This window comes from Malus sylvestris, chromosome 2 (assembly GCF_916048215.2).
Source record: "Malus sylvestris chromosome 2, drMalSylv7.2, whole genome shotgun sequence".
Classification (NCBI taxonomy): domain Eukaryota; kingdom Viridiplantae; phylum Streptophyta; class Magnoliopsida; order Rosales; family Rosaceae; genus Malus; species Malus sylvestris.
In genome coordinates this window covers 25,311,430-25,336,284 of record NC_062261.1, presented here as the reverse complement: position 1 = coordinate 25,336,284, position 24,855 = coordinate 25,311,430, and the positions used below count along the sequence as shown (strand labels likewise).

Here is a 24,855-nt window from a genome sequence, read left to right as displayed (position 1 = left end):
GGGTTGGAATTACCCGATTCTAAAACCCAAACCCGGCTGCTAAATGTAGTTCCCAAATCTATCGATTATTTCCTTCCTCTTCGATCAAAAGACATTTGGGCCTGAAATGGCCTTCGTGGGCTAGTTAGGCTATTATTAGACTGAGTCAGGCTCATCTTATTTGATTTGCATTTTGTTGCACACTTAATAAAGATGACTTATATACTACCACAATCTAGTAGTAAATCTCTTGATTCAGCAAGTGTCAAATTTTATATTTGACTTATGTAAATGGCTAATTCAATACTAAATTACGATATTTGACTTATTGTGCAACTAATCCAAACCCAGCACCTCTTAAAATATAATAGAGACTTACCTAAAATACCTAAAATAGTGGTGAAAGATTGGTAGATGTAACCCAAGCCAATTTTATAACAGATTCCCCCTAATCTCTCCCATCTCCTCCAATCCCTCAATTATGGCCATATGTCTTTTGTTTTGTGGATTTGGAATGAAATTGACCTAGCACCCTTGTTTCTTGTTAATTGTTCTGGCATTCAAAACAAAACACCACAATTTTCATAAAGTGAGCACCACATGTAGGGCTTTAATATGCTCGAAACAATTCGAATCGCCTTTTTTTTTCTTTTTTCTTTTCTTTTTTTTTTCTTTTTTGCTCATCTAAGCTCGATTTTCAATGAAATGAGTTGAACTCAAACAAAATAATAGACTTGTTAATGAAATAAGTCGATATAGAGCTTTGCTATGTTCAACTCATAAAGCTAGTGAACTGCTTGTATCTTTTTTATCAGATAGCTTGAATTTGGTTCAAGCTCGACTTGTTCGTTAAAGCTTGGCTCATAAGTGTACCTTATCTCTATTACAAAATCCAACGATACTCTTATTTGAAAAATATTCAAATAATTATTTACACCTTATCCCGATGATTGATATTAGACTCAATGGAATATGGGGTACTGGGATTGATTAGAGCAACTCCACCCTACTAACTCAATTACTATTCGGGCTATTGAGTAAAGGCAATTACTGCTTAGTGAACAATAATTGCCCATGTGCATCTACACTTCTAAAATATATTTAAAAAACTAATAAGAAGATAAATATATGTTTAATTTCGAATAAAATTTTTAACTGATCTCTTCACGTGTTATGATTCTGTAATTTGTAATTATTTTTATAATTTTTAATATTTATTTTTTACCTAATTAATATGAACCGTTTATTACATTTTTTTTATAATCCAACATCCCATAAAGTGCCACATGGGCCACAACAGCTAATAAGTATTATTTTTTCAATTTTTTTCCTTTCTTTTTTAATTTTTTGTTGAAAATTTTGAACTCTAGGATAGAAATCTTGTGCAAATCGAATGGTTGAAGGCCCCCAATATTACAGGGTGGGTTGGTCCACTCATGCTCACGCGTGTGTGAAGCCCACGCACCTAGCCCAAAATAATAATAACGTGGTGACATCACGCTCCCTAAACGCTGGATTGGACGATTTTGGCTCGAGTGAGTAGTCGTGCCTCCATCTTTTTACTGTAGCCCAACTTGTTTAGGTTGGGGTGGAGGTCAATTTGTTAGTTTTGGTAAATTAAATCACCCAATCCTTCTTGCAATTGGAAGGGGGTTAAGTTGCCTCATGGGTGGTGCCATCCACACACCTATTTTTACCGTTCACACACTACTTTTAATTTCTGATCATCGGATTGAATAAATTAAAGAAAGTCAAGGAACAAAAGTTAACAAAATTGTACATTATAAAAGATATAAAAAAATGATGTGTAAATAGCATTACCTTTAATTATATGTTACATAAATAGTTAAATATAGTATAGTATCTTAGCTCCAACATGAAAATTCTTGAAATCCAACACTACCACACGTGCATGACCACCCAACCTATCATTGAAGTATTTTATATACAGGAGAAATAGAGCTAAAAATTTAAGCAGCAATTTGATTTTGATTTGGGCACAAGCAACCGCATTTGCACACGTGTGTCTTGCTGAAGCTTGTTCCTTGCATTTTCATGGTTCCAATCAATTTTTTTAGATCAAATAACTACTCTGTCTTAATCATTTTATATAAGGGAGCTTTAATTGAAAAAGTTTCACGTAACAAATTTGCAATGAAAAACACATTAATGAATGATTTCTAATGAAAATTTTGACGAAACATTTGTCGTTTTTATGAAGAAATAATTGTTGATTTCAACTTTAACTTAATTGTGATACTGATACTGCATCTAATCTTTAACTTATTAAAATACAGCTACTGCCTTTTGTTCTTGTAACTAAAAAAGTTCATTAAGTGTGTTTAGATAAATCACAAATTTGAGGCCATTTTCATTATTTGTTCTTTATGTAAATGATGTTAAATGAAACGAGAGCATGGAAAAGAAAAGGAGTTTTTGAAATTCGGAGAACCGTGCCTCTTCGATCTTTGAACAAGTGGCTCTGTTGCCCCTTCTTTTATAGAGACATCAATTGTGTTCAAGAGTATGCTCAGAAATTTGCTGCTTGAGAAATTTCCTCCTTCTTGCTCTTCTGAAATTTTATTTGATCTCATTTTTCCTTTATCATTTTTGAAAATGACTTGCCCATCTAACATTTGCTTAGATTTGAATCTTAGGAGTGATGCAGACGAGCAAGGTGATGCGAAAATTATCTTAACACACAAATTTAACCCTCTTTTGACAATTGTAGTACAAGTATAAGTAGGGATCGTTCTGGACCGAGGATTAGGAGGGCTTGCTAATAACCTCTAAACTGACTCAAAAACATAAAACTAAACTTAAAAACACTTAACAAGACTCACAAGACTCAAAGCAAACTTAAAATACTCAAAACAGCTTAAAACAACCAAATAAACTTAAACTAGACACTAGGAATGACTTTGGACGAAAATTGACTTTTACTTTAATCAAAACATTTAAAAACACAAATTAAAACAAATTATATCTAATTAGACACACTAAAGTAAAGGGGGATTGAGTTTTGGACGAAGTTGAAACAAAAAAAAACAAGTATGAAAAACTAGACAGATTGTAAAACAAATTTGAGAAATAAGATGATGGATGGGATAGCTAGAGGCTTTTTCTCCACACATGATATGTATGCAAACAACTCGATTTCCAATTACTGCTTCATTGAATTATGAACGACAACGCTCCAAATTAATCGTGACATCACTAGTTAACTCTCAGATTTTCCTTGTTTTATTGGATTGGATGACATCATTCGACAACTCAAAACATTCTTCAAAAGTTCCCTACATGACATCATAATAGAGATACAATAAAAGATCATTACGTTTAATGAAAATCATAAGCATTGACAAAGCACTTGCAACTATGACATCATGTCACTCATGCTAGGAATTGAACTTAACGCGATCGTTTACAAGCGACCTTCACTACATGTGAATGTAAGTTTGTAACGATTATGTGAAACTTCCTTATACTCTAGCAATGGATTTATGCATGCCAATTAAGTGTCGACCCTTAATTAACAAATACAAATAAGTTATCAATCAAATAGTTAAGCCAATTGCATTCACGATTCAAGAGTTCATAACTGGAATTTATCAAATTATATTGCACACATAGTCATGGCTTTGAAATCACCCCTAGCCAAGAGGGGTTTAGCCATTCATATTTACAACAAAACAAAAGGAAATGAATTTAAACATTAGAAACAAAAGAAAGAAAACACCTAAACGCTCCAACGATCCAAGTTGGACAGCAAGCACGTCCAAGCACTTTCCTTCCCTTCCTTTGCTACGGCACAAGGTGCTGGTGAGTGTTTGAAGGTTTGTTTGTATGGAGGAATGGATGTGAAGATGAATGGATGTGTTTGGATAAAGGTTGTGTTGAAATGGGAGTGAATGATCTAACAAAGTATGAACTAAATTTATGTTACACACACTTCCTTTTATAGAGGAAGTGCATGGTAATGGAGGGGAACATGGAGTGGTGTAGCAATTGAGTGCAATGATGCATGAAATTTGAAATAATGGAGGGAATAAGGAATGATGTAGCAATTTAGTGCAATGATTCAATGTAATGATGCATGAAATCTGAAATGATGGAGGGAACAAGGAATGGTGTATCAATTGAGTGCAATGATTCAATGTAATGATGCATGAATCTGAAATGATTGAGGGAACAAGGAATGGTGTAGCAATTGAGTGCAATGAGTGGTGTTTGAAATGATTCAAAAGTGAAAGTGAAGTGATGATGCAAAGCATAGGAATCCAAAGGGAGTGCAATGATGGTGCACGGCAATGATGGAAAGGTGAATGGTGGAGTGACACCCCATTGTGGCTGACCTCTTTGTCCTTTTTACATTAATTCTTCTTTCTCTTTAACACATTCCTAGCCTCTTTAGTCTTCAATTTCGTCCATCCACCTTGCTCCATGCATGTGCTATTCATTCCAAGCCCAAAACTGCTCCAAAATGCATTTTATTGCTTTATAAGGCTTATGGACCTACAAACACACGAAAATAGCTTAAAATACATAATTAACTAAGAAATAACAACATAAATGCATGAGAACAAGCTAACTCAGTCGCATAAATATGCTCATATCATAGGGTCAGGATAACATATGGCGCCCGTCCTTCTTATCTTCTAATGGTCCTCTTACGGTTGGGGACTCTATGATGAAGAATAACATAACCGCTACTGTGGTAGCTAGGAATCTTCTCACTCCAAAGGATAACAAAATCCTTTCAAAACGGTCTGACGAGTTAGCCGTTCAATACTCCTTGGCTCTCAGTGTTCAGTGTGTTGGCTCTATTTCCAATATGGGCCAGCGCCTACTTGCTCAAACTCGCCAAGTTGAATCATTGATGACGGAGGTGGCAAGTCTTAAACAAGAGATAAGAAGGCTCAAGCACGAGAATAGAATGTTACACGTGCTTGCAAATAATTACTCTATGAGCATGAAAAGAAAGCTCGACCAACTGCAGGAATCCGAAAGTCGGATTCAAAGTGATCACCAGAGGTTCGTTGCTAGATTCCGAAAGCAACTGATGCATTCCCCTTCTGGTGTTTTGCCAAGTATTGGGGTGCCACATGATCAATCTCTAGTGCCTCCCTCTTCTAGGATACTTCCGAGTACTGAGGCTTCACATGAGCAACCTTTGTAAAAAGTCCATCCTGTTTGTTTGTTTTAACTCATGTGTATGCACATATCTGTAATTTCTCGGAGATATTAATAGATAAGCTTTATTTCATTCAATGTATTGTGCCAAATACAATAAAGCATATACATCACTAAGATGTGGTACTTCTGGACCAAATATCCATTTATCTTTACCCTCACGAAGATAAATGATCTTTCTTAATGTCTACATTATTTGAGTATTCAACTCATAATCTTCAATCCATATGGTTCTTTTAATATCATAGACATCATGGATAAGATTCGTGTTAGTAGATTGTTCGATCTGCAGCTCGAGACAATATTTCTCTCAACACTTTATAATCTTTCTTTACTCTTAAGGAGTCTCAATTTAATATCATCAACTCTTCAGGAGCTTTAATTTAAAGTCATTGACTCTTGCAAGAGATTTTAGTATGTTGCAACAATATCATAATGATTGTACTCACTAAGGCAATTTATACCATTCATTGGTATTGAGTACATATTTTATGCTTTACCATTCGGGGGCTTACTTCAAGCAATTTGAATCATTCAGGGATTTTCTACACTTGATGACACATTTTCCTTTGGAATTTATACAGAGCAATTTGCTCCCATGTATACTTGAGGGATTTACTTATGGAGATATAAGTGGGCGACTCACAACCCTTCGTATATAATTCTCCATTCATATGAACTCGTTTACAACCTTGTGTCATATCATGTGAGTGTATTTTACTGTATTACAAATGCCCATATATAACCTCCTTGGTTCAACATCTTTTGGCTATTTGTATTGTATTCAAATATATAGGTCCATTTTTCCACGTTCTTACAAAATTGTAATGGAATTGCCTTTCTCCATTTTGACCAATAATTTTCCTTTTGTCGACGAACAAAAGAACATGACTCAATATTAACACAGCTCATTGATGAATTTAGTAGCTACTTGTAAAAACCAAAATTACCATTGGTTATCATTAATCCATGATCCCATATTCTCACGTGCATGCGCATGCATAAAAGTTTTTCATTTTTTTGGATATCCATTGCCTCTTCAAGGGCATGACACTATCTCTTACAGGATAGTCATAATTTAGAGAATGTGGATCATAACCTCTTGAGCATTATAGAGCTTGGATTTTAATCTCCACTTCTAGGAGTTGAGTCATTGGAACCTATACGTCTATCATGCTTCATGCATGAGACATCAATATTCCCATGTCCGTGGATTGTCCTATCTGGGACGTGTATCCATGCGGCGATTGTCATGCTTCTGGCATGCAACATTTATACTTCAGGAATGCAATAGTTCAGTAGTGCCATATTCTTCTTCTTTCAAATGACTAAACGTTTGGAGTCTAAAAGTCTGCCATGCTTCAGGCGTGAAACAAATAAATCATTTACTGTCTCATTATTTTGTCCAACAGGGACATCAATTCTTGTAGGCACATTTGCAGCAAGTATATATGATTTCATCACTTTCGTTGCATCATTCAATTATTCCTATTTCATTTTCTCATTGTTTGCTTCGTGAATCAAAATAAGACAAATTCTCTTCGTTCTTCTAGAACGGTATTTTCGTATCATTCTTTTGGAATGATATTTTCTCATTGTTCTTCTGGAATGATGTTATTTTCTCCCTCTAATGGTGGAAAAAATTGTCTTATCAAAATGATAGTCTGCAAACCACGTGGTAAACATATCCCCAGTCAAGGATTCCAAATATTGAATGATAGATGGTGTTCAACATCAATGCCTAATCCGCGATGATGCCTCATTTCAGTACGTTGTGGCAGTCTTACAGGCACATAGACAACACAACCAAAAACTCGTAAAAGTATAATGCTTGGCTGGTTCCCAAACATGAGTTGTACTGAGAAGTATTGATGGTTGGTAACATGTCTTAACCGAATTAATAATGCATCATGTAAAGTTTACATGTCCCCATGTAGAAAACTGGCAATTTCGTTTTCATGAGCAGAGCGTTGGTAATCAATTTCACCCACTTAATAAATGCTTCTGCTAAACCATTTTGAGTATGGACATGAGGAACTTCTGGTCCTTGTTTAATAGTCTGTATGCTGAGACTCTTATGACTTTTATTACAAGTAAATTGAGGTACTATGGCACTTCAAACTTACGATACTCATCAAGGGATTTCATGTCCTGATCTTCAAGATCAAAGGACTTCATGCCTGATCCTTTTTGCGTGATGGAACTTCAGGTCCAATCATTTTTATATGATGATGATCAAGAAACTGTAGATTCTAATCTGATCAAGGAACTTCAGGTCATGTATATATTCATAGTAACAAAAGATAAGTACAATAAATAAATTAAAGCAATAGATGGTAATTTCAGCCATAATGAATAAATTGCATTTAAGTAAATAGAGCTTGTGACAAGGGCTTTAATTCAGCATCATCAAAACTTAAAGAATAGGCGGTAAAACCGTCCATGGTAAATAAATTGCTTTAAAGTAAATAAGGCTTGTGACAAGGGCTTTGATTCAGCATCATTCACATAAATATCAAAGCTTTAAAGCAAAGGGTAATAATTCTACCCACCGTAAATAAATTGCTTTAAATAAATAGAACTTGTGACATGAGCTTTAAACCAACACCATGCACATAAATATGCCAAAACAGAAAATGCAATGATTAAGTCCTCATCTTTTGCTTTTTCATTTTCTTGGTCCGCCACTTCTCTTATTTCATCCCTTTTATTTTTATTATTATTTCACAGTTTGAATTCATTTTAGTTATCCACGAAATAATAGTAACACTAAGTTCCAATTGGTGTTCCTCCTCTAGTGAGTTTCGAAAAAGTCGAAACGGTTCCCATAAGTTTTGGAGTCAAGAGTGTCTGCAACGTATGAGAAAATCAAACCATTAGATTTAGTTCAAAATTTAGTATGATATGGATAAGAGGATACCAAACAACTTTCGTGAAGAAACAATTTCGATTTGAGCTACCGAAATGGAATTTTGGTACTCATAAGGTGGTTGTCCAGTTTTCTACGGAAATTGGAAACTGGTTTGGTATTTTCGACATCTGCGACGATCGCACCGTTAAAGTTTTCTGAAATTTTGATATGTTGTAGACACTAAGCAGACGAATAACTTTCAAGAAGAAAGTATTTCAATCCGAGGTCCGCAAGTTGGAGTTCCGAGGCTGTTTACATGGCTGTCAAATTCTCTACGAATTTTGAGTTTGTACTCTTTCGCTTCTGCAAAGGATGATATACAGTCATACAACAGTATATATAATTGCTTCAAGAAAATCAATTGTACTGAGATTTGAAGATGAAATGAAAAAAATTTCTTATATGTGAGATTCCAGCTGAAGGAGGTGAACATGATTTGTGGCGTTGTGTTTTCCATTGACATGAGAGCTTCTCGTGCTGATAACGTGTTGTAAAATCGACGGTGGGTGCAGTGGAATAAATGAAACAAAACACAAAATTTATGAGGTTCCTCTACAGTCAGTGTGACTGGAGTACATCCTCGGGGCAACAGTGGTGCTTTCATTATAATCTGAAATAATAAGAGTACAAAGATAATTCTCTCTATTATTTCCTCTTCTTTTCCTCTCTTTTCTCTCTTCCTCTTCCTTCCTCTCTTTTCTTTCTTTCTTTTCCTTCCTTTCTCTCCTGTGAACCTCATCACTTCATCTCCTCTTCTTCCTTTATATAAACAAAAGAAAGCACTATTCACTTTACAAATTTTCCACAAATGAATAGTAAAAATATTGTGCATAAATAGTAACAAACTATTCATGTGGGTCATCCACATATTATTCACAACACACATATCAACTTGTAATTTATATGAAAAATTAAGAAAAGGTTACTTTTGAAAAGTAATCTACGAATTATTTCCTTTATTGTAAGAAGATGTCACATCGTTATCTCAAACTTTTAGAAAATTTTCCATTAAACAAAACTTATAGATAATTTTATCGTGTTTCATCTACTTGAGCCTTGCGTTGCTCCATTCTATGCCTAATTATTTATTTATTTTTTGGATTAAATAGGACATTGGCACATCAATTGAATTTTAAAAAAATTGAGAAAAGTACCTGATATTCTAGCATTATTGAAAAATTAAAAGCATGAAAAAAAGACTTTGTAACTCAGCCTACTAGGGTTTCACACATTTGTTGGCAAGTGTGAAATGATAGAAATAATTTTGTTTTTCGTGATTGCAAGCCGCATTCTGCTAGAGTTTTTATGGTTGCTGCTACAGTTGGCAGACAATATTAATATTACCTTGCCAATAAAAACATAAGATCATTTTATACCCAGATTACAACTCATGTTTCATCTCAAATTATCAAGTGATGGCCACCTCATTCTCCCAAACTCAAAATTAATTTTGATTGCTCTCTAGTGGGTTCTAAGGTTGCTGCTGGTTTTGTCATTAGAGTCTCTAACGATTCACCTATTGTGGTTGGTTCCCACAATCTTTGAGAAAGTAGAATTTATGTTGCTGAAGTTCTGGCTCTTCGTGATGCTTTGAGGTTTGCAAATGTCAAAGGTTTTACAAAGATGTGTGTTGAATGAGATTCCAAACTTATCATTGATGTCATTTTAAACAAATGTATTACACCTTGGCAGCTGAGGACAATCATTAAAGACATTAGATCTCTAGCCACTTCCTTTTCTTTTATCTCTTGGTCTATTGTCTTTCGTGAGGCTAATTTCCTTGCCGATGCCACATTATTAGTGTTGGCCACTCAATAAAGGTAACTCATATTCGGGATAGGTTCTTACCCACTATCGCTAGAGATGGTTATTTGATTGATTGTACTGGAAACGGTTGTATTATAAATTTCTCTCTTTAATTAAATTTATTTTTCCATGAAAAAAAATCATCTGTTCATTATCAAAAGAAAAGGAAAAAACATTAACTTTCCAATTTCTATACTCATTTTAACCGTGGTTAAAACCCTACACCTAATCATGGTTAAAAATTGTTGGTAACTGAGCCTAGTAGTAAAAATGCTAAAACCTATAGAGCCATCAGGTCATATCATTGGTAGAGCCAACAGGCAATAGAGTCTGTCTCCTCTGGTACAAAATCATGATTAACTCTACAACCTCCTACCTATGTCTTCCCCTCTGTATCTATACATCCGCACATATAAATATATGTAGTCCCCATCATCCTTTTACTCTTACTGCAAAAAGCAAAAGCCAAAAGGCTGTGACACGCCTTTTGCTCCAAAGCCCACCCATTTTTTCTGCCCCTTTTAATTCCATTTTAATTTCCTGGAATCCAAACAGGAGATTATCAGAACAAAACCAACCCAGATACCCGAACATGGAAAGAATGATTCTTTCTTGCTTTTCAGTGTAATCTGGGAGCTGGGTTTTTCTTCTTACTCTGTTTGGCTGCTGAGAAAATGAGTGAGAAAATGAAAGATATGAAAGGGTTGGGGTTGGGATCGAGTCTGAGCTTGGGATTGAAACCCAATGAGAGTGAGCCTTGTTTGCAGTTGAATCTCATGGAGAAGCCTTCACACCCCATGCAGAATCACCCTCACAGAACTTCATGGAATGAAATCTTCCAATTTCCTGGTGATTAATTATTCTTTGTTTCCTCTATTTTTTCAGTAATCTTGATTTTTTAAACGTTTTAATCCCCATTTTCCTTGAATTATTGTTATGAATTCTTTTCAGATCTGATTTTTTGAGGGTTTATTTTCAGAAAAATTAATGAAAATGACATGAAAATTTTGACTTTTAAGTATAAATACAAAAATAAAGGATAAAATAAATAGTGTAATGGAAAATGTGATTTTTTCTTAAAGTAAACGGTACGAGATTTTTTTTTAAAGTTTATAGTTATGAATTGGTTTTGTTCCATAATGACGTCTTTATTTACACCCCTGCCCTTTTGAATTCTTGAACAGATCGAAACCCAAATACGAGGTCGTTTATCGGAGGAATAGACGTGAACGAGGCGCCGTCGATGGCGGATTTCGAGGAAGAAAACGGGATTTCATCGCCGAACAGCACGGTGTCGAGCCTGAGCGGGAAGAGGAGCGATAGGGAGCCCATCGTCGACGAGAACGAGGGCGAGAGGACGTCGTGCTCCCACGGCGGCGGCAGCGACGACGAAGACGGCTACGGCGGCGACATGTCAAGGAAGAAGCTGAGGCTGTCGAAGGAGCAGTCTCTGCTGCTCGAGGAGACGTTTAAGGAGCACAACACTCTGAATACGGTTAGTTATTTTCCTGTTTTCTCAAGGGTGTTTTGGTCTTTTCCGCTCGACCGAACAGTGGCAATTTTGTTAATTTGGTGGTGAAGCAAGGGTGTTAGTTTGTGTTTCAGAAGCAGAAGCAGGAGTTGGCAAAGCAGCTGAACCTAAGAGCGAGACAAGTGGAGGTCTGGTTTCAGAACAGGAGGGCAAGGTGAGAAAATTCTTCACTGAAACAAGGGTGAAATTGTCTTTTGGACTATTTTATTTCGAGTGCTGCCATGTCCAACGAGCCCCAACTTATTCCAAAAATACCCTTTCATATATGAATTTCTAAAACTAAAGATTTTTCGATAGAAACGTGGTCTTCTACATCTTGAATGAAAACGTCATCTTCTAAGTCTATTTTCTTGTTGCTTTCTCTAATTTAAAGGAGATGGAAAGATGAAATAGGGTTTAAAGGGTAGATAAATTGTTTCTAAGGAATTATTATTACCATTCCAAATTCTCATTTGCACTTCAAATCTTTTATATTTAAAAAAGAAAAAAATGATTTGTGCAGACTGAACAATTGAATTTTTAGAATGCTAATAACGGTTTATTTTATAAATTGGCAAATTTGTAATTAAATTATTTGTTAAGAAGTTTAAGAATAGCAGCAATCTTTATTTTATTTTATGTTTTGGTTTCTTGTGTAACGTAGCAATTTGGTATCACAATTCTCATGTGTTAGCATTTAATGAGATGAGTCCAGATGTAGTTGTTTCCCATACATAAATAAATATTCCTCAAACGTGTTGCATCTAAAAAATGGTATTTTTTGTTTTCTGTTTTAACTGCAGGACTAAGTTAAAGCAAACAGAGGTGGATTGTGAATTACTAAAGAGGTGCTGTGAGAAACTAACAGAGGACAACAGGAGGTTGCACAAGGAAGTGCAAGAGCTTAGAGCACTCAAACTCTCACCACACTTCTACATGCAGATGAACCCTCCCACAACCCTCACCATGTGCCCGTCATGCCAGCGTGTAGCCGTCTCATCCTCGTCATCTTCTGCTGCTGTTCCTGCTTCCTCCACAACTCTTGCAAATGCCCCGACCCGCCAACATGGTCCGCCTAATATCCAACGCCCTATCCCCATCAGCCCGTGGGCAAAATTGCCGATCCAACATCCAACGCTTGATGCTTCCGCCCCTCGATGATAATTTCAGGTTCCAAGTAGGGGGAAAATTGGAAAACTGATGTGACATGTTGTCTATGTCTTTGGCAGTGGACCATGTTAGGAAATGGTTTTGGTAATTGAAGGCCCCTCTGGCTTTTTTTTTTCTTTAAAAAATTTGGGCTTTTACTAATTTTATGGTAGGCACAGTGAAGAAGTTGGTGAGCAAGTCAAAACAAGTTATTTGATATGTTGGAAGTAGTAGTAGGACAATTTCAAAGGTAATTAACAGAGGATAATCTGAATTTGTTTATATAATCTCAGTGGATAACTTAACCTTTTGAATGTCAATTGTTGTTAACTTATTTCATAATTTTCATTAGATCTTGACTGTTATAATCTCTCCCTTTCTTCTTGCTATGTATTCGATCATGGGGTTTGACTATGAATTACCCAATAAAATAAGGGGCGATCCCAAGTCAACAAAGCTCCCCGCTTTGTGAGGATCGGGAGAGAAACATTATGTAGCCTTTACCCTTGCTTTCCAAAGAGGCATTTTTTGACTCAAACCAATGAACTTTTGGTCACAAAAAAGCAATATTTCCATTGCGCCAAAACTTGCCCTTAATAGCACCCAATAAAATAAAGGTTAAAGTAAAGCAGTATACTTTCACAAACTCCTTACATTTAAAAAGTCACCATCGCTCACAAATCTAAGCCTGATGCGTATATAAAAATAAATATCTTGTTAAAAGGGCGGCAACTTTTCAATTAGGACTTGATGAAATCTTCTCTGGACAAAATAACAAAGTGGCAATTCTAACAAAGGAGGGAGTAGGGTGTGGAGGGCTTTTTTCTTGCTTCGTAAAGCTTGAACTTTTTTCTGAAATTTTTTTTTTAATGAAAAGGTGATTCGAACTTGTGATATCTTTCAACATTGGTAAGATAACATTAGACCAAGACGCGTACCTAAAAGAGAGTAGATCAAAACTTAGCTTCACCTTATTTTCTCTACAGATAAAATACGTTTCCTTTTCTATGAAGATTGGTTGAAATTTCACTCACATTAAGGGTTATGATTCACATGAAGCCGTTTCAAACAAAACCAAACGAAATGAAGTAAAAAGAGAGACGCTAGAATTGTCCTCTGGAATCAAGTATGCCTACAAACACAAATGTATTGAGGATTTGAGTGTCGCAGAAATATCTTAAGCAGAGAAATAAAACCAACATTCAAAAGATCTGGAGTAGAATTTCTGTAATAATCACCGAAAGGACGCTGCATGCAGTAGTTTGCTAAGTGAGGATATCAACATTGTCTTGAGATCAAACCGTATTCACAGTGTCTGCAAGGCACCGCAATATGCATCCCAAACCAGCTTTCTCTGTTAGTTTTTCATGAATCCGAAGGCACTGGTCGCATGTAGGCCGGTCTCCAGTAGACAATCCTCTATACAAGTACCTTCAGTGAGAGAAACCCCCAAATTGTAACCGTCCTAAAGGTCAGTATATATACCAAAGATGGGGAAACGAAAGGCAGGAGAGCAGTCCTTATTGGAAAAGGAAGAATAATAAATAAAACTCATGAGAAAAACATCAATAAATCAAAATCACAAACTTAAATACACACACACACACACACACCAAACATCGTCTAAAACTTTGGGGTAGAATACTTGCTCACCAAAGTAGGGCATATAAGAAACGCTCTAACGACTATAATCTGACTTCTTGGGAAGCAAAAGCAAACTAGATGAAACCTACATATATTTCGTATAATATGATACACATACATACATGAATGTGCGACACATATAATACGTCCCAGTTTCTACTTTGAAGCCTATTTCAATATTTTATTTTCTAGACATTCCATGAAGCCAATACTTTGATTACCAAGAATGAGACTATTCGTTTCCCACTAGGTTCCAGTCTCAACAATAAAATGCTGTGAAATGTAGACAGTCAAAGTGTGTTGAATCCCCGGAAAGACTAAAGAGCATAGGATTAGGCCTTGCGAGGATGCAATGCTGTCACGAACTTAAAACGGAACCTTGTTCTTGAATTTCCCTTAATCTCATTCACTAATAATACAAGTTAGGATCCTTCAAAAATATAGAACAATGAGATTTTGGAAAATAAAGAGCAAAGTTCCGTTGTAAGTTAGATATTCAACTGCCATATTTGATTCAAATAAATCTCTCTAAGGCCTGAATGATGGATGGTTAAGGCCCCTGTTTCTTCGTACCCTAACAAAGCAAAAGTCTACCTAGTCAAATTCAAGTTCATTTCTAATTTTCTATTGCTCACGACACTTTGGTTCTCCGTATGGGAAATTCTAGACCAGTTTAACTCAAACACTGCAGTATACTCATTACATGTACTCTATATTTGGTTAAAGAAATTCCAATGATTCTAAGCTCATTGAATCGTGCAATAAAACTATTACAACTGCTAACGACATCCGTGTTATATACAGAAAACAAATCTATACAAAACCAACTTCTAACAAAACAGTTAATTATCTACATCAATTTCAAATTTCAATTCAATGGATTACGTCAAAAACTCGAAAGCAAAATTGGATGGCATTCATAAAGTATAACCACTCACTTCATGAGAATGTCGTAGTACTCGGGATCCAAAGAAGAAAACATTGCATCCACATCTTTTATAGCCATGATAGCTCTATGCACCATTATCCAATTTGCAGACTGCAAAACTCAAAAATAAATAAACAGAACAATTGAAGTATAATTAAACAGGGGAGAATTCTGATTGGTACCAAAGAAACCCACTGGAAAAGGAAAACTAAAGATCTCAACTTGCACATCAATTTTCTTTTCCATCGATTGATTTTCTCGGCAGCCAAACAGAAGATTGGAAAAAGAGAAAAGACAAACCTTGCAGCGCTCGTCTTTGGTGTTGAGAGGCGATCCTTCAAGAGCAGTTTTTAGAGCTTCCACTGTCTTGTACCTAGATGAAAAACGGATCCAACAGTTGATGTTTTTGTCGAATTATCAAATTATTACGGGGTTTTACAGAAAATTGTATGAAAAAAGGGGAAAGGATTAGAGTGTTACTGTTTGAGTAAGCTCTCGATCTTTCGAGACTTTTGTTCGATTCTGTTGATTATGGCCTCTGCATTATCTGCTTCCACAAATTCCTCCGTTCCTGCCATTTTTCTCTTTCTCCTTTTTCACTGTGATTTTCTCACCTGGCAATTGGAGAAGACTTGAGGAAACATTTTCCCGAGAAAGTGACACGCCAGGTGAACCAAACTGTGTAAATTGGGCTGGAGCCCAGGTCGGCCCAAAGATAACCTTGAATTCGGACCCTTTGATGGCCCTTTCAATTCTGTAGTTTACTAGAAGAGAAAATTGTAGCAATGATTTCTAAACTTTGATATAATTGGAGTAATGGTCCCTTAATTAAAAATTCATGACTATTGGTCATTAATTCATTAAAACGTGCAGCTATGGTTCTTTTCGTCCGTCAAAATGAGTCATGTTGGAAGGACTATTGCTACAATTAAGTTAAAGTTGAGGAACCATTTCTTCAATTAGATTAAAGTTGAGACACCATTACTACAATTTTTCTCATTTGGTTTTCCATATTTGCCCCTTAATTTAGGGCCACGTGTGTGACACGTGACTCATTTTGACGCAAGTTCTAGCAGAGTTGATAAAAGGATCATAGTTTCACGTTTTGATGAGTTAAGAGATCAATAATCATGAATTTTTAGTTGAGGGACCATTACTCTTATTATAATCTCTCTCAAATAAAAAATGTTCAATGAAAAACAAATTATGCATATTTTTCATACATAAATTTTTCAAATTCACATTTAGGTGTAGAGAAAAACACGTGTGATGCATTCGCATCTACAAACAAACCAATCAATAAAACTAAATAAAGTTTCAATTTAACGTTAAATAATTTTGGTTTGTATACACATACTAAAATTCCAATATCATTTTCTCCCTTGTACTAAGTCGTTTGTTTTTGTCTACTAATTCTTTTAGATGTATTCACCATACGACTAGAAATAGAGGAATGAGTGTTAAAACAAAAATAGAATGTGAAAAATCGCTTTCTTTTCATTGTCTTGTACAGTCAGTCGATCAATCGTTTGTTACAAAAAAAAAAGAAAAAGAAAAAAAAAACAAGAAGCTAGATGTGTATGATCAAATTTGTAAGTTGATGACTTATGTTTGGTCAGGTGTTCAATGAGCTTTGTGTTGCACTCTATTTATTTTCCTTTTCTTCTTTTCTTTAAACGACTTTTATGTTCCTCCGTAATTAACGGAAGGGCCGCATCGTTTTTCAACTAGGACGCTGTCGTTTACATTGTTCCACAAATTTGCTTTCGTTTTGTCTTTTGGTCAAATGACCTCCAAGACCCAACAGATCAGATCACCACATCGCATAAAATCCCGTAAAACCGCACAAAACGCAGGGCTAATAGCGTCATTTCAACTAATCGGTAATAATTTTACACTCCACTTTTTGAAATCCTTTCCCCTCCTCACACTTTTTTCCACTCTTTCTTCTTCCGTGCCTGCAAAGTCTTCCTTGCTTCACACAAAATCCAAAAGCTCCGCAGAAGCTCACCTGCTCATCAATGGCGGACTCCATCCCCTACCGAAAACCCCACTTCCCAGTCTCCGATCCGCGCCCAGAACCTCACCGAAACCCGATTCGACACGGTAAGTCGTACACCATGCACTTTCTCCTTAAAGCTCTTACCCTTGCCGTTTTCATCGTCCTTCTTCCACTTTTTCCCTCACAAGCTCCCGAATTCATCAACCACACGATCCTCACCAAGTTCTGGGAGCTCATTCACGTTATCGTCGTCGGCATTGCCGTGTCCTACGGCTTGTTCAGCAGAAGAAATAGCGCTGAAATGGGGATTGAAAATAGCTCAAATGTAGGTAGTTCTGACTCTTACGTGCCTAGATTTTTTCCCGTTTCGTCGAGTTTTGAGGGCGAGTGTGAACAGGCATTTGGGTATGGTGAGAAAAGAGAGGGTCAGAGTTGGAATTCTGGGTATTTTGTGGGTAACCCTGTGGCAGCTGTGTCTGAATCTTGTCATGAAAGCAATGTTTTTGATGCCCAATGCAAACCCAGTTTGGGGATTTGTGAAAGTGGGGGTGAAAATTCATGTGGGTATGGAGAGAAAAATGTTACCCAAGCTTGGAACTCTCGGTATTTTCAGGGTGAATCAATGGTGTTTGTTGCTGAACCAAATTATGGTCTTGATGAATGGGGAAAACCCAGATCAATTGCTGATAATCAGCCGTTGGGATTGCCCGTTCGGAGTTTGAAATCGAGGGTAAAAAGCCATGATAGTTCTGAGTTTGTTGCTAGGGGTGAGTTTAGTTTAGGTTCTAAGGGTTCTTTTAATAGCTCTGATGGGGTTAGGAATGGGGATATGGGTCCTCTAAATTTGGAAGATAAGTTAAATGAAGCCGCTGCGTCACCTTCTCCGGTTAATTGGCGTTCGGGTTCTGGAAAGATGGAGAGGGGGAAAAGAGTAGGTGGTAATGCTCGTCCATCGCATTTGAGGCCGCTCTCCGTCGATGAAACTCAATTTGAATCAATGAAAACTCCGTCTTTCCAGTCCGCATTGTCCTTTACTTCTGAGTCTTCTTCTCAAACTAGTTCTCTGTCTTCTTCCCCAAAAGAAGACTCTTCAGCGCTCTCCATGTCTTCGGAGGTGCTTAACTCAAAGTCGGAGAAGGTAAAGAAAAGAAAGAGTTCCCATTCTCAAGGGTCTTCTTCTCCTTCAGGATTTGCATCATCACCACCAAAACCAATGAATGAAAAAGCTTCATTGAGTGCGTTGCATTCGCGGGGCTATAGCATTGGTTCTTTCCATGAGGAGGACTTGAGGAGAAGCTCAGAAAATTACTTGAAGGATTTGAGTGGGAGCAGAAGTGGAAGTGGAAGCGGAAGGGCTAGTGGAAGCGGAAGGGGAAGCAGAAGGGGAAGCGGAAGCGGAAGCGGAAGCGGAAGTGAGGAGGAGCAATTGAAAAGCAAAGAATTGGGGCATGGATTTTTGGGATTGAATACGAAACCTGCAAGCCTCGGTAAATCCTCAGAAAATTACTTGAAGGATTTGAGTGGAAGCAGAAGCGGAAGCGGAAGTGAGGAGGAGCAATTGAACAGCAAAGATCTGGGGCAAGGATTTTTGGGATTGAATACGAAACCTGCAAGCCTCAGTAAATCCTCAGAAAATTACTTGAAGGATTTGAGCGGAAGCAGAAGCAGAAGCGGAAGTGAGGAGGAGCAATTGAAAAGCAAAGATCTGGGGCAAGGTTTTTTGGGATTGAATACGAAACCTGCAAGCCTCAGTAAATCCTCAGAAAATTACTTGAAGGATTTGAGTGGAAGCAGAAGCGGAAGCAGAAGTGGAAGCGGAAGAGGAAGCAGAAGCGGAAGTGAGGAGGAGCAATTGAAAAGCAAAGAATTGGGGCATGGATTTTTGGGATTGAATACGAAACCTGCAAGCCTCGGTAAATCCTCAGAAAATTACTTGAAGGATTTGAGTGGAAGCAGAAGCGGAAGCGGAAGTGAGGAGGAGCAATTGAACAGCAAAGATCTGGGGCAAGGATTTTTGGGATTGAATACGAAACCTGCAAGCCTCAGTAAATCCTCAGAAAATTACTTGAAGGATTTGAGCGGAAGCAGAAGCAGAAGCGGAAGTGAGGAGGAGCAATTGAAAAGCAAAGATCTGGGGCAAGGATTTTTGGGATTGAATACGAAACCTGCAAGCCTCAGTAAATCCTCAGAAAATTACTTGAAGGATTTGAGTGGAAGCAGAAGCGGAAGCAGAAGTGGAAGCGGAAGAGGAAGCAGAAGCGGAAGTGAGGAGGAGCAATTGAAAAGCAAAGAATTGGGGCAAGGTTTTTTGGGATTGAATACTAAACCTGCAAGCCTCACCAAATCCTCATCAAGGGGAAAATCGGTTAGAACTATCAGAGGTAGTAGACTTACCACTCCTGAAAAGGTTGAGAAGATGCGAGACATTGGTGATTTTATACCTATGAGAAAAGAAACAATGCAAAACGGAGGAACCAACGTGAAAGATCTCGGCACTGCAACTACTAAGCTCGATTTTGGCAATCCCTTGCAGCCAAAGCCAGAAATTCCAAAACATGGGAAGAAGCAGATGCGAGAATTTCGTGGCAATGCGGCTGCAGAGTCTGAAGAAGAAGAAGACTTGGAAAGTGAGGCGGAAAACTTTCAAGTAAGCTCGGATGATGAAGGCGAAGATGACGCTCTTGCTGCTGCCGCTGCGGCTACATGTAGTAACTCTGTGGATGTTGGAGCAGCAGACTCAGAGGTTGATAAGAAGGCGGGCGAGTTCATAGCGAAATTTAGAGAGCAGATTAGGCTTCAAAAAGTGGCATCAATGGACCGATCAAGAGCGCAACACATCTCTGCTAATTCGTTTAGGTGATGGTACAATTGCAATGCTTGATGGAGAGTTATGGAAAGATGGATTTTTCATGCTGTTCTAGCTCAAAGTATTATCTGTTTATCAATTTTATTTACACATTTGATGAACATTTGTTTTCTCTGTTGGACCATTTTGGATGTTTAGAAAGCATTTCTAAGGTTTAATTTTACTACTAGGGTTTGAGTTGCATTTGGGAAAAAATAATGCTAGGGAGAACACAGAACATGTTTCGACTAACGGGTTACGGGGTCAAGATTACAGTCGGCCTATTGCTCCATTTTCAGTTTTGTGTGGGTCCAATTATGAACTATACAAAAAGAATAAGGATTGATAAATATTCCTACCCACTTGAGCTACAAGATCTTTGTATTTTAAACCATTGTTCAATGAATTATACCTAAGTCCACCTCCTTTCTCATCAACGATAAGTGCACCCTCTTTCTCATCTACTTGTGGTCAAGGAATTTATACAGCCACATGTCATAATCAAAACTGTTTATTTTTTAAATCACTATTTAAATAGGAAACTATTTTTTAAATATAAAAAATTTTGAGCGTACAATTATATTTTTACAGTGTCAATTACAATTCTCTTTAAATATCATTATATACAAAAAACTAATCAAATTGAAGATTGTTTAGTGATCTATATGCATTGAACATATTGAAAATTTCGGGCATCTAAATCCAATTTATAAGACCACTCAGTACTACGGTCTGGTGATATTTCTATCCACTTGAAAGTGAGAGGTCTTATGTTCAAATCTAGTGGATGGTGAATTCAATACCAAATTAGGTTGAACTTCTCATCCTAGTGTAAAACTATTGATGTACTTAAAAAAAAAAAAAAAAAAAAAAAAAAATGCCCTTTATGAGCTTGAAGTGCGTTTTCGGTTGGGCTTAATCCGAATAGACATATTTGGATCGAATTGGACCCCAAGAGAAGAAAGATGGGTCTGGGTCAGCCTGGACCCCTCCAGGCAATATTGAAGAAGCTTGAGGGGAGGAAATGACATAACAAGAACCATTGGGGAGTTAAATGATATTTACTTATTTGCCTCTTAACCAGCAATCTGAAGAGATAACATCACCAAATAACGGTTTCTTTCCTTCTGTGTGTGTGTTTGGCCAACTCCCATACATGCCGGAAGCTTAAAGCTCGAGCCGAGCCATGCTGATGATTCCCTCTTCTCTCGCTTTTAAACCCTGTAATCTCTCTCTCTCTATGTATGTATGTATGTATGTATGTATGTATGTAGAATATTGGATCGAGAAGTGATTTCCGCACACTCGTTCTCCCCGCACACTTGTTATTTGAATTAGATAAACCATTGGAGGATCGATGGACAAAAATAAACGAGGTTGTGCAAAATGAGAAACGAGCGTGCGGAAATCATTTCTCTACAGGATAATGTTAGTGGGTTGGAATTTGATTTATACAAGAAACGTACATGCCTTTAAATTGTGCTTTTTATTTTCCTTAATGTTTCTACTTTCTTGGCTTTTCTCTGTTTTGCTACTGCAACTTTTAGTTTATTGAAAGGCCCAGAAATTGTTTACGAAAAACTGCCTCTAATTATCTTGTTTGCAGCGTATGGTAATCTAGTGTCTTTGTCAATTACAATGCAATAAGTTTTCGAAAGCGAAGGAAAGTGGTGTCTCAAGGACTTGGCTTTCTGTTAAATTAGATTTTCTGATGCCTACTAAAAACTAGTTGAAGAGCTGCAAAAGCTTAAAGATATTCGAGAATGAATCAACAATGTATATCAAGTTAAAACCCTCCTCTGCGTCCAACCCCATCCTGTATAGAGAAATTGATAACCCGAAAATGGTGGGGTGAGACTGTGAGGGGCTTGAGGTTTCTTCCTGGGGTGGTTCTGGGCGTGTCCATGATAATGGCCATAGCTATAAGAGTTTCAACTTAAACGTCTCCGCTATTCCTTTCTAACACGAGAAGCCACTTCAAAGAAAATTGACTCGAAGAATAGCAATGCAGTAAGACTGAATGAAGCTATGAAACTTGCCAAATTCTTACTATTTCCATATGCTGACTTTATAAAATTTTCACTCTCTTTTTTATCAGCAGCTAAACCGTGAGCGTAGATATGTTTTTGTTATCTTTCTTGTCAATATCAACTTACTGACAAACAGAATTCTTCCAGCTCCCTTACTAAGGATTCATTTGAATCAGAATAACCAAATAATACAATGCTGCTCGAGTCATGACTCGAGACATCACAGGTTAGATTTTCTTTAATCGGTTTACAAATTTTATCTAGTTTTTGCCCCCCTTTATTCTGTTGATCGTCGTCGTACCCAGTGCACAAGGCTCCCGCTTTACGCAGGGTCTGGGAGAGGTGAATGTCGGCTAGCCTTACCCCTTTATTCTGTTGATGAATAACAAAAATTCCTGTTACATAAACCTTTGCTTTGCAGAACTGGGGAAAAGAGCCGTGGCATATCACATTACGAAGAGAATTTGAGTCGGAGGCTTCTCCTATTTCTTTCGGTCACAACTAGCTTGTTTCCAAATTTATCTTCTTCTGCAAAGACAAAGAGTAAAAGTCCATTTGATGAAAGGCGCTTACTTGAACAAAACAAGCGGATACAGAAAGAAAATAATGCACCCGAAGACTTTCCAAGTTTCATTAGAGAAGGTTTGTATCACTGTTGCCTTTACAAATACAAACTCTCGATATATTGTTTCCTCTAATTAATCTGCTGTTACTGAGTCATTGTTTTTTTATGGATCCCAGCAGAATCAATATGTATATATGAACGTGTGTATCAGGTTTTCAGGTTCAGGTAGTAACGCCACCAAACTACATCACACGAGACTCGGGGCTTATATTTCGGGATTTTGTAGTTGGTGAAGGTGATTGCCCAGAGGCTGGTCAACAGGTTTTTCTTTCATGCTTTTTAAAAGCTGTTGTTTTCCTCTCTGAATAATACTAGAATTTGAAAAATTTACCCAAAAAGGGTAAAAGGTGACAGTTAAGTTATGAGCACCTCTGATTCAAGATACTTTGCAGGTGATGTTCCACTATATTGGATACAACGAGTCAGGCCGGCGTATTGACAGCAGTTACACGCAGGGTTCTCCGGCCAGAATCCGCATGGGCACAAATGCATTGGTCCCAGGTTAAAAGTGCAATCAACTCTCAAGTTCATCAAATCTTGTGTACTTTGTCCTTTGCCCTGACCCCTCTTCTCCACCCTGAGAACGAAACGGAGAAGAGGTGGCGAAGAGGGAGGAGGAAAAGATAACTAGTAGTTAAAGTTGCTAAACTAGGAAGTACTGCAGGATTTGAAGAAGGAATTCGTGACATGAAACCTGGAGGGAAAAGAAGAATAATCATTCCACCAGAACTTGGACCGCCAGTCAGTTTACTCAAATCTCTAATTTTCTTGGTTTACTGATAAGTTGGTATTGTTCCATAGTGTGTACTTGCATTCTCTTCCTCTCGTAATTTCAATCTTATTGGTTGATTGGTATCCATAACGAATAAGGCATGCTAAACATGTTGGAGCATTCAAACAAACTGTAAATGGCTCCAGGAAAGACTCCGTAGTCCAAGAAGTTTCGGAACTCATTATAAAATGTTGAAATGAGTAGCCTTCTACGAGTAGTTTGTGTACTTGTGTCCGTTTTATTCTTGCGTAGTTCACCTCACCTAAGATATTTACGACATGGCCTAGGAGGCAAAGTTTTAGAAGACTTGCGATTTCAAGTTACTATTTCAATTGTTGTCCTTTCCTTTTACCTGCATTTTGAAGGCAGTCCTCTATACTGTGATAACTTAGTTTAAGGTTCACCAAAATTCTTTGAATTCGTAATATCTTCTCTATTTGAGCATGAATACTGCAAACTCTGCACCCATAGATCCAACTGTCCTGGCTGCTTTGCCATCCAACCCTGTGAGTTTTGATCCATTGTTCAACATCTCAGGACTTGAGAATTTGAAGATCAAGGTCTCAACAGAAATGTTGTTGTCTGTATTTCAGGCGGATTTGGTCTTGAAATGCAAGAATATCATGAATGTTAACCCTCCAAAATCCTTGACAACCCCAGAATGACATGAACACATTAGATCATTAGATTAGTTCTTTTATACAAGAGATCCTATTTACCGAAAACCCAAAGTTGGAGTTGAGGATGTTTTTGTTGCACGAACTAGTACCAAGTATTTTTGTGTTTGAATTTCCTCGTATACTTGATAAAAGACGATTGGTTTTACAGGTCGGACCGTCCACCTTCTTCAGCTCGAAACAGTTTGAAGTTTTTGATGTGGAACTACTAAGCATTCAGAACTGTCAAAGGAGGACAGTCCTAGCTTTCTACTCCGATTTTGTATGCCAATAAATTATGAAGCGAGGCAACATTTTTACCGTTGTATGGACTCATCTCCACTCCATGAAACGCAATCTGCGGCTGATGCTTTGGTTCTTACTGTGAATAAATTCCGAGTTTGGTCCTTGAAGTTCGGGGTTTCGCTGGTGTAGTTGGAAAACGAAGATTATGTAACTAAAATTCATTAAGAATAGTTATGCTACTATTTACCAATTCTTGACGAGGAATGTGTTTACAAATTCGTGTCTCACGGATGTAAATTTATTCACTGTTACTATCAATATGCAGTGAGACAATTTACCTCTCAATAGAAGGGCTAGAAGCTGTGCCACTGAAGATGGACAAAAAAAATATACCGAAAGCAAAATCTTGAGATGAGAAGGATCTTTTCATAATACTTTCATTTCGATCTTAGATTGCCACGCAATACATTGTGCAAGCTGCTATTTTCTAAGTATTAGAATAGTGTCGATCTGCTATCCTATTAAATTTCCCTAAATTTGGACAATTGTGAAATCGTTC

The 24,855-nt window shown here is 37.2% G+C and overlaps 4 protein-coding genes across 9 annotated transcripts; 3 read left to right on the top strand and 1 right to left on the bottom strand.

Annotated features, from left to right (window-relative positions):
* Positions 1-10,233: 10,233 nt before the first annotated feature.
* On the top strand, positions 10,234-12,882 carry LOC126591550 (homeobox-leucine zipper protein HAT3). Its single transcript, XM_050257276.1, has 4 exons — positions 10,234-10,738; positions 11,074-11,384; positions 11,495-11,574; positions 12,203-12,882. The coding sequence occupies exons 1-4, from the start codon at positions 10,564-10,566 to the stop codon at positions 12,558-12,560; spliced, it is 924 nt and encodes a 307-aa protein (XP_050113233.1). The 5' UTR covers positions 10,234-10,563; the 3' UTR covers positions 12,561-12,882.
* A 750-nt stretch (positions 12,883-13,632) lies between these two features.
* LOC126591555 (actin-related protein 2/3 complex subunit 5A) lies at positions 13,633-15,766 on the bottom strand. Its single transcript, XM_050257290.1, has 4 exons — positions 15,601-15,766; positions 15,421-15,493; positions 15,131-15,231; positions 13,633-13,979 (listed from the first exon to the last, which is right to left on the bottom strand). The coding sequence occupies exons 1-4, from the start codon at positions 15,696-15,698 to the stop codon at positions 13,844-13,846; spliced, it is 408 nt and encodes a 135-aa protein (XP_050113247.1). The 5' UTR covers positions 15,699-15,766; the 3' UTR covers positions 13,633-13,843.
* Positions 15,767-17,042: 1,276 nt separating this feature from the next.
* On the top strand, positions 17,043-20,151 carry LOC126613858 (uncharacterized). 6 transcript variants are annotated; one of them, XM_050281471.1, is made up of 3 exons: positions 17,043-18,529; positions 18,962-19,023; positions 19,156-20,151. In XM_050281471.1, exons 1-3 carry the CDS (start codon positions 17,142-17,144, stop codon positions 19,980-19,982), a joined length of 2,277 nt encoding a protein of 758 aa, XP_050137428.1. In that variant the 5' UTR covers positions 17,043-17,141; the 3' UTR covers positions 19,983-20,151. The 6 variants fall into 6 exon arrangements, with proteins under 6 accessions (XP_050137428.1, XP_050137427.1, XP_050137426.1 ...); XM_050281470.1 differs by having other exon boundaries at positions 18,962-20,151; XM_050281469.1 differs by having other exon boundaries at positions 17,043-18,597; positions 18,862-20,151.
* Positions 20,152-21,030: 879 nt separating this feature from the next.
* On the top strand, positions 21,031-24,646 carry LOC126582046 (peptidyl-prolyl cis-trans isomerase FKBP20-2, chloroplastic). Its single transcript, XM_050246017.1, has 7 exons — positions 21,031-21,190; positions 22,145-22,223; positions 22,419-22,639; positions 22,774-22,883; positions 23,015-23,123; positions 23,287-23,363; positions 24,223-24,646. The coding sequence occupies exons 1-7, from the start codon at positions 21,154-21,156 to the stop codon at positions 24,343-24,345; spliced, it is 756 nt and encodes a 251-aa protein (XP_050101974.1). The 5' UTR covers positions 21,031-21,153; the 3' UTR covers positions 24,346-24,646.
* Positions 24,647-24,855: the final 209 nt, after the last annotated feature.

What these genes read in the sequence shown, in the direction of transcription:
- LOC126613858 (XM_050281466.1), top strand. Translation starts at nt 17,142, where the DNA reads ATGGCGGACTCCATCCCCTACCGAAAACCCCACTTCCCAGTCTCCGAT.
- LOC126591550 (XM_050257276.1), top strand. Translation starts at nt 10,564, where the DNA reads ATGAGTGAGAAAATGAAAGATATGAAAGGGTTGGGGTTGGGATCGAGT. An exon ending in TGAAATCTTCCAATTTCCTG is followed by an intron (nt 10,739 to 11,073) that starts GTGATTAATTAT and finishes ATTCTTGAACAG; the next exon opens with ATCGAAACCCAAATACGAGG. An exon ending in AGCACAACACTCTGAATACG is followed by an intron (nt 11,385 to 11,494) that starts GTTAGTTATTTT and finishes TTTGTGTTTCAG; the next exon opens with AAGCAGAAGCAGGAGTTGGC.
- LOC126591555 (XM_050257290.1), bottom strand. Translation starts at nt 15,698, where the DNA reads ATGGCAGGAACGGAGGAATTTGTGGAAGCAGATAATGCAGAGGCCATA. An exon ending in ATCGAGAGCTTACTCAAACA is followed by an intron (nt 15,494 to 15,600) that starts GTAACACTCTAA and finishes TTTTTCATCTAG; the next exon opens with GTACAAGACAGTGGAAGCTC. An exon ending in TACTACGACATTCTCATGAA is followed by an intron (nt 13,980 to 15,130) that starts GTGAGTGGTTAT and finishes CTCTCACTGAAG; the next exon opens with GTACTTGTATAGAGGATTGT.
- LOC126582046 (XM_050246017.1), top strand. Translation starts at nt 21,154, where the DNA reads ATGCTGATGATTCCCTCTTCTCTCGCTTTTAAACCCT. An exon ending in CACAAATGCATTGGTCCCAG is followed by an intron (nt 23,124 to 23,286) that starts GTTAAAAGTGCA and finishes GAAGTACTGCAG; the next exon opens with GATTTGAAGAAGGAATTCGT. An exon ending in CACCAGAACTTGGACCGCCA is followed by an intron (nt 23,364 to 24,222) that starts GTCAGTTTACTC and finishes TTGGTTTTACAG; the next exon opens with GTCGGACCGTCCACCTTCTT.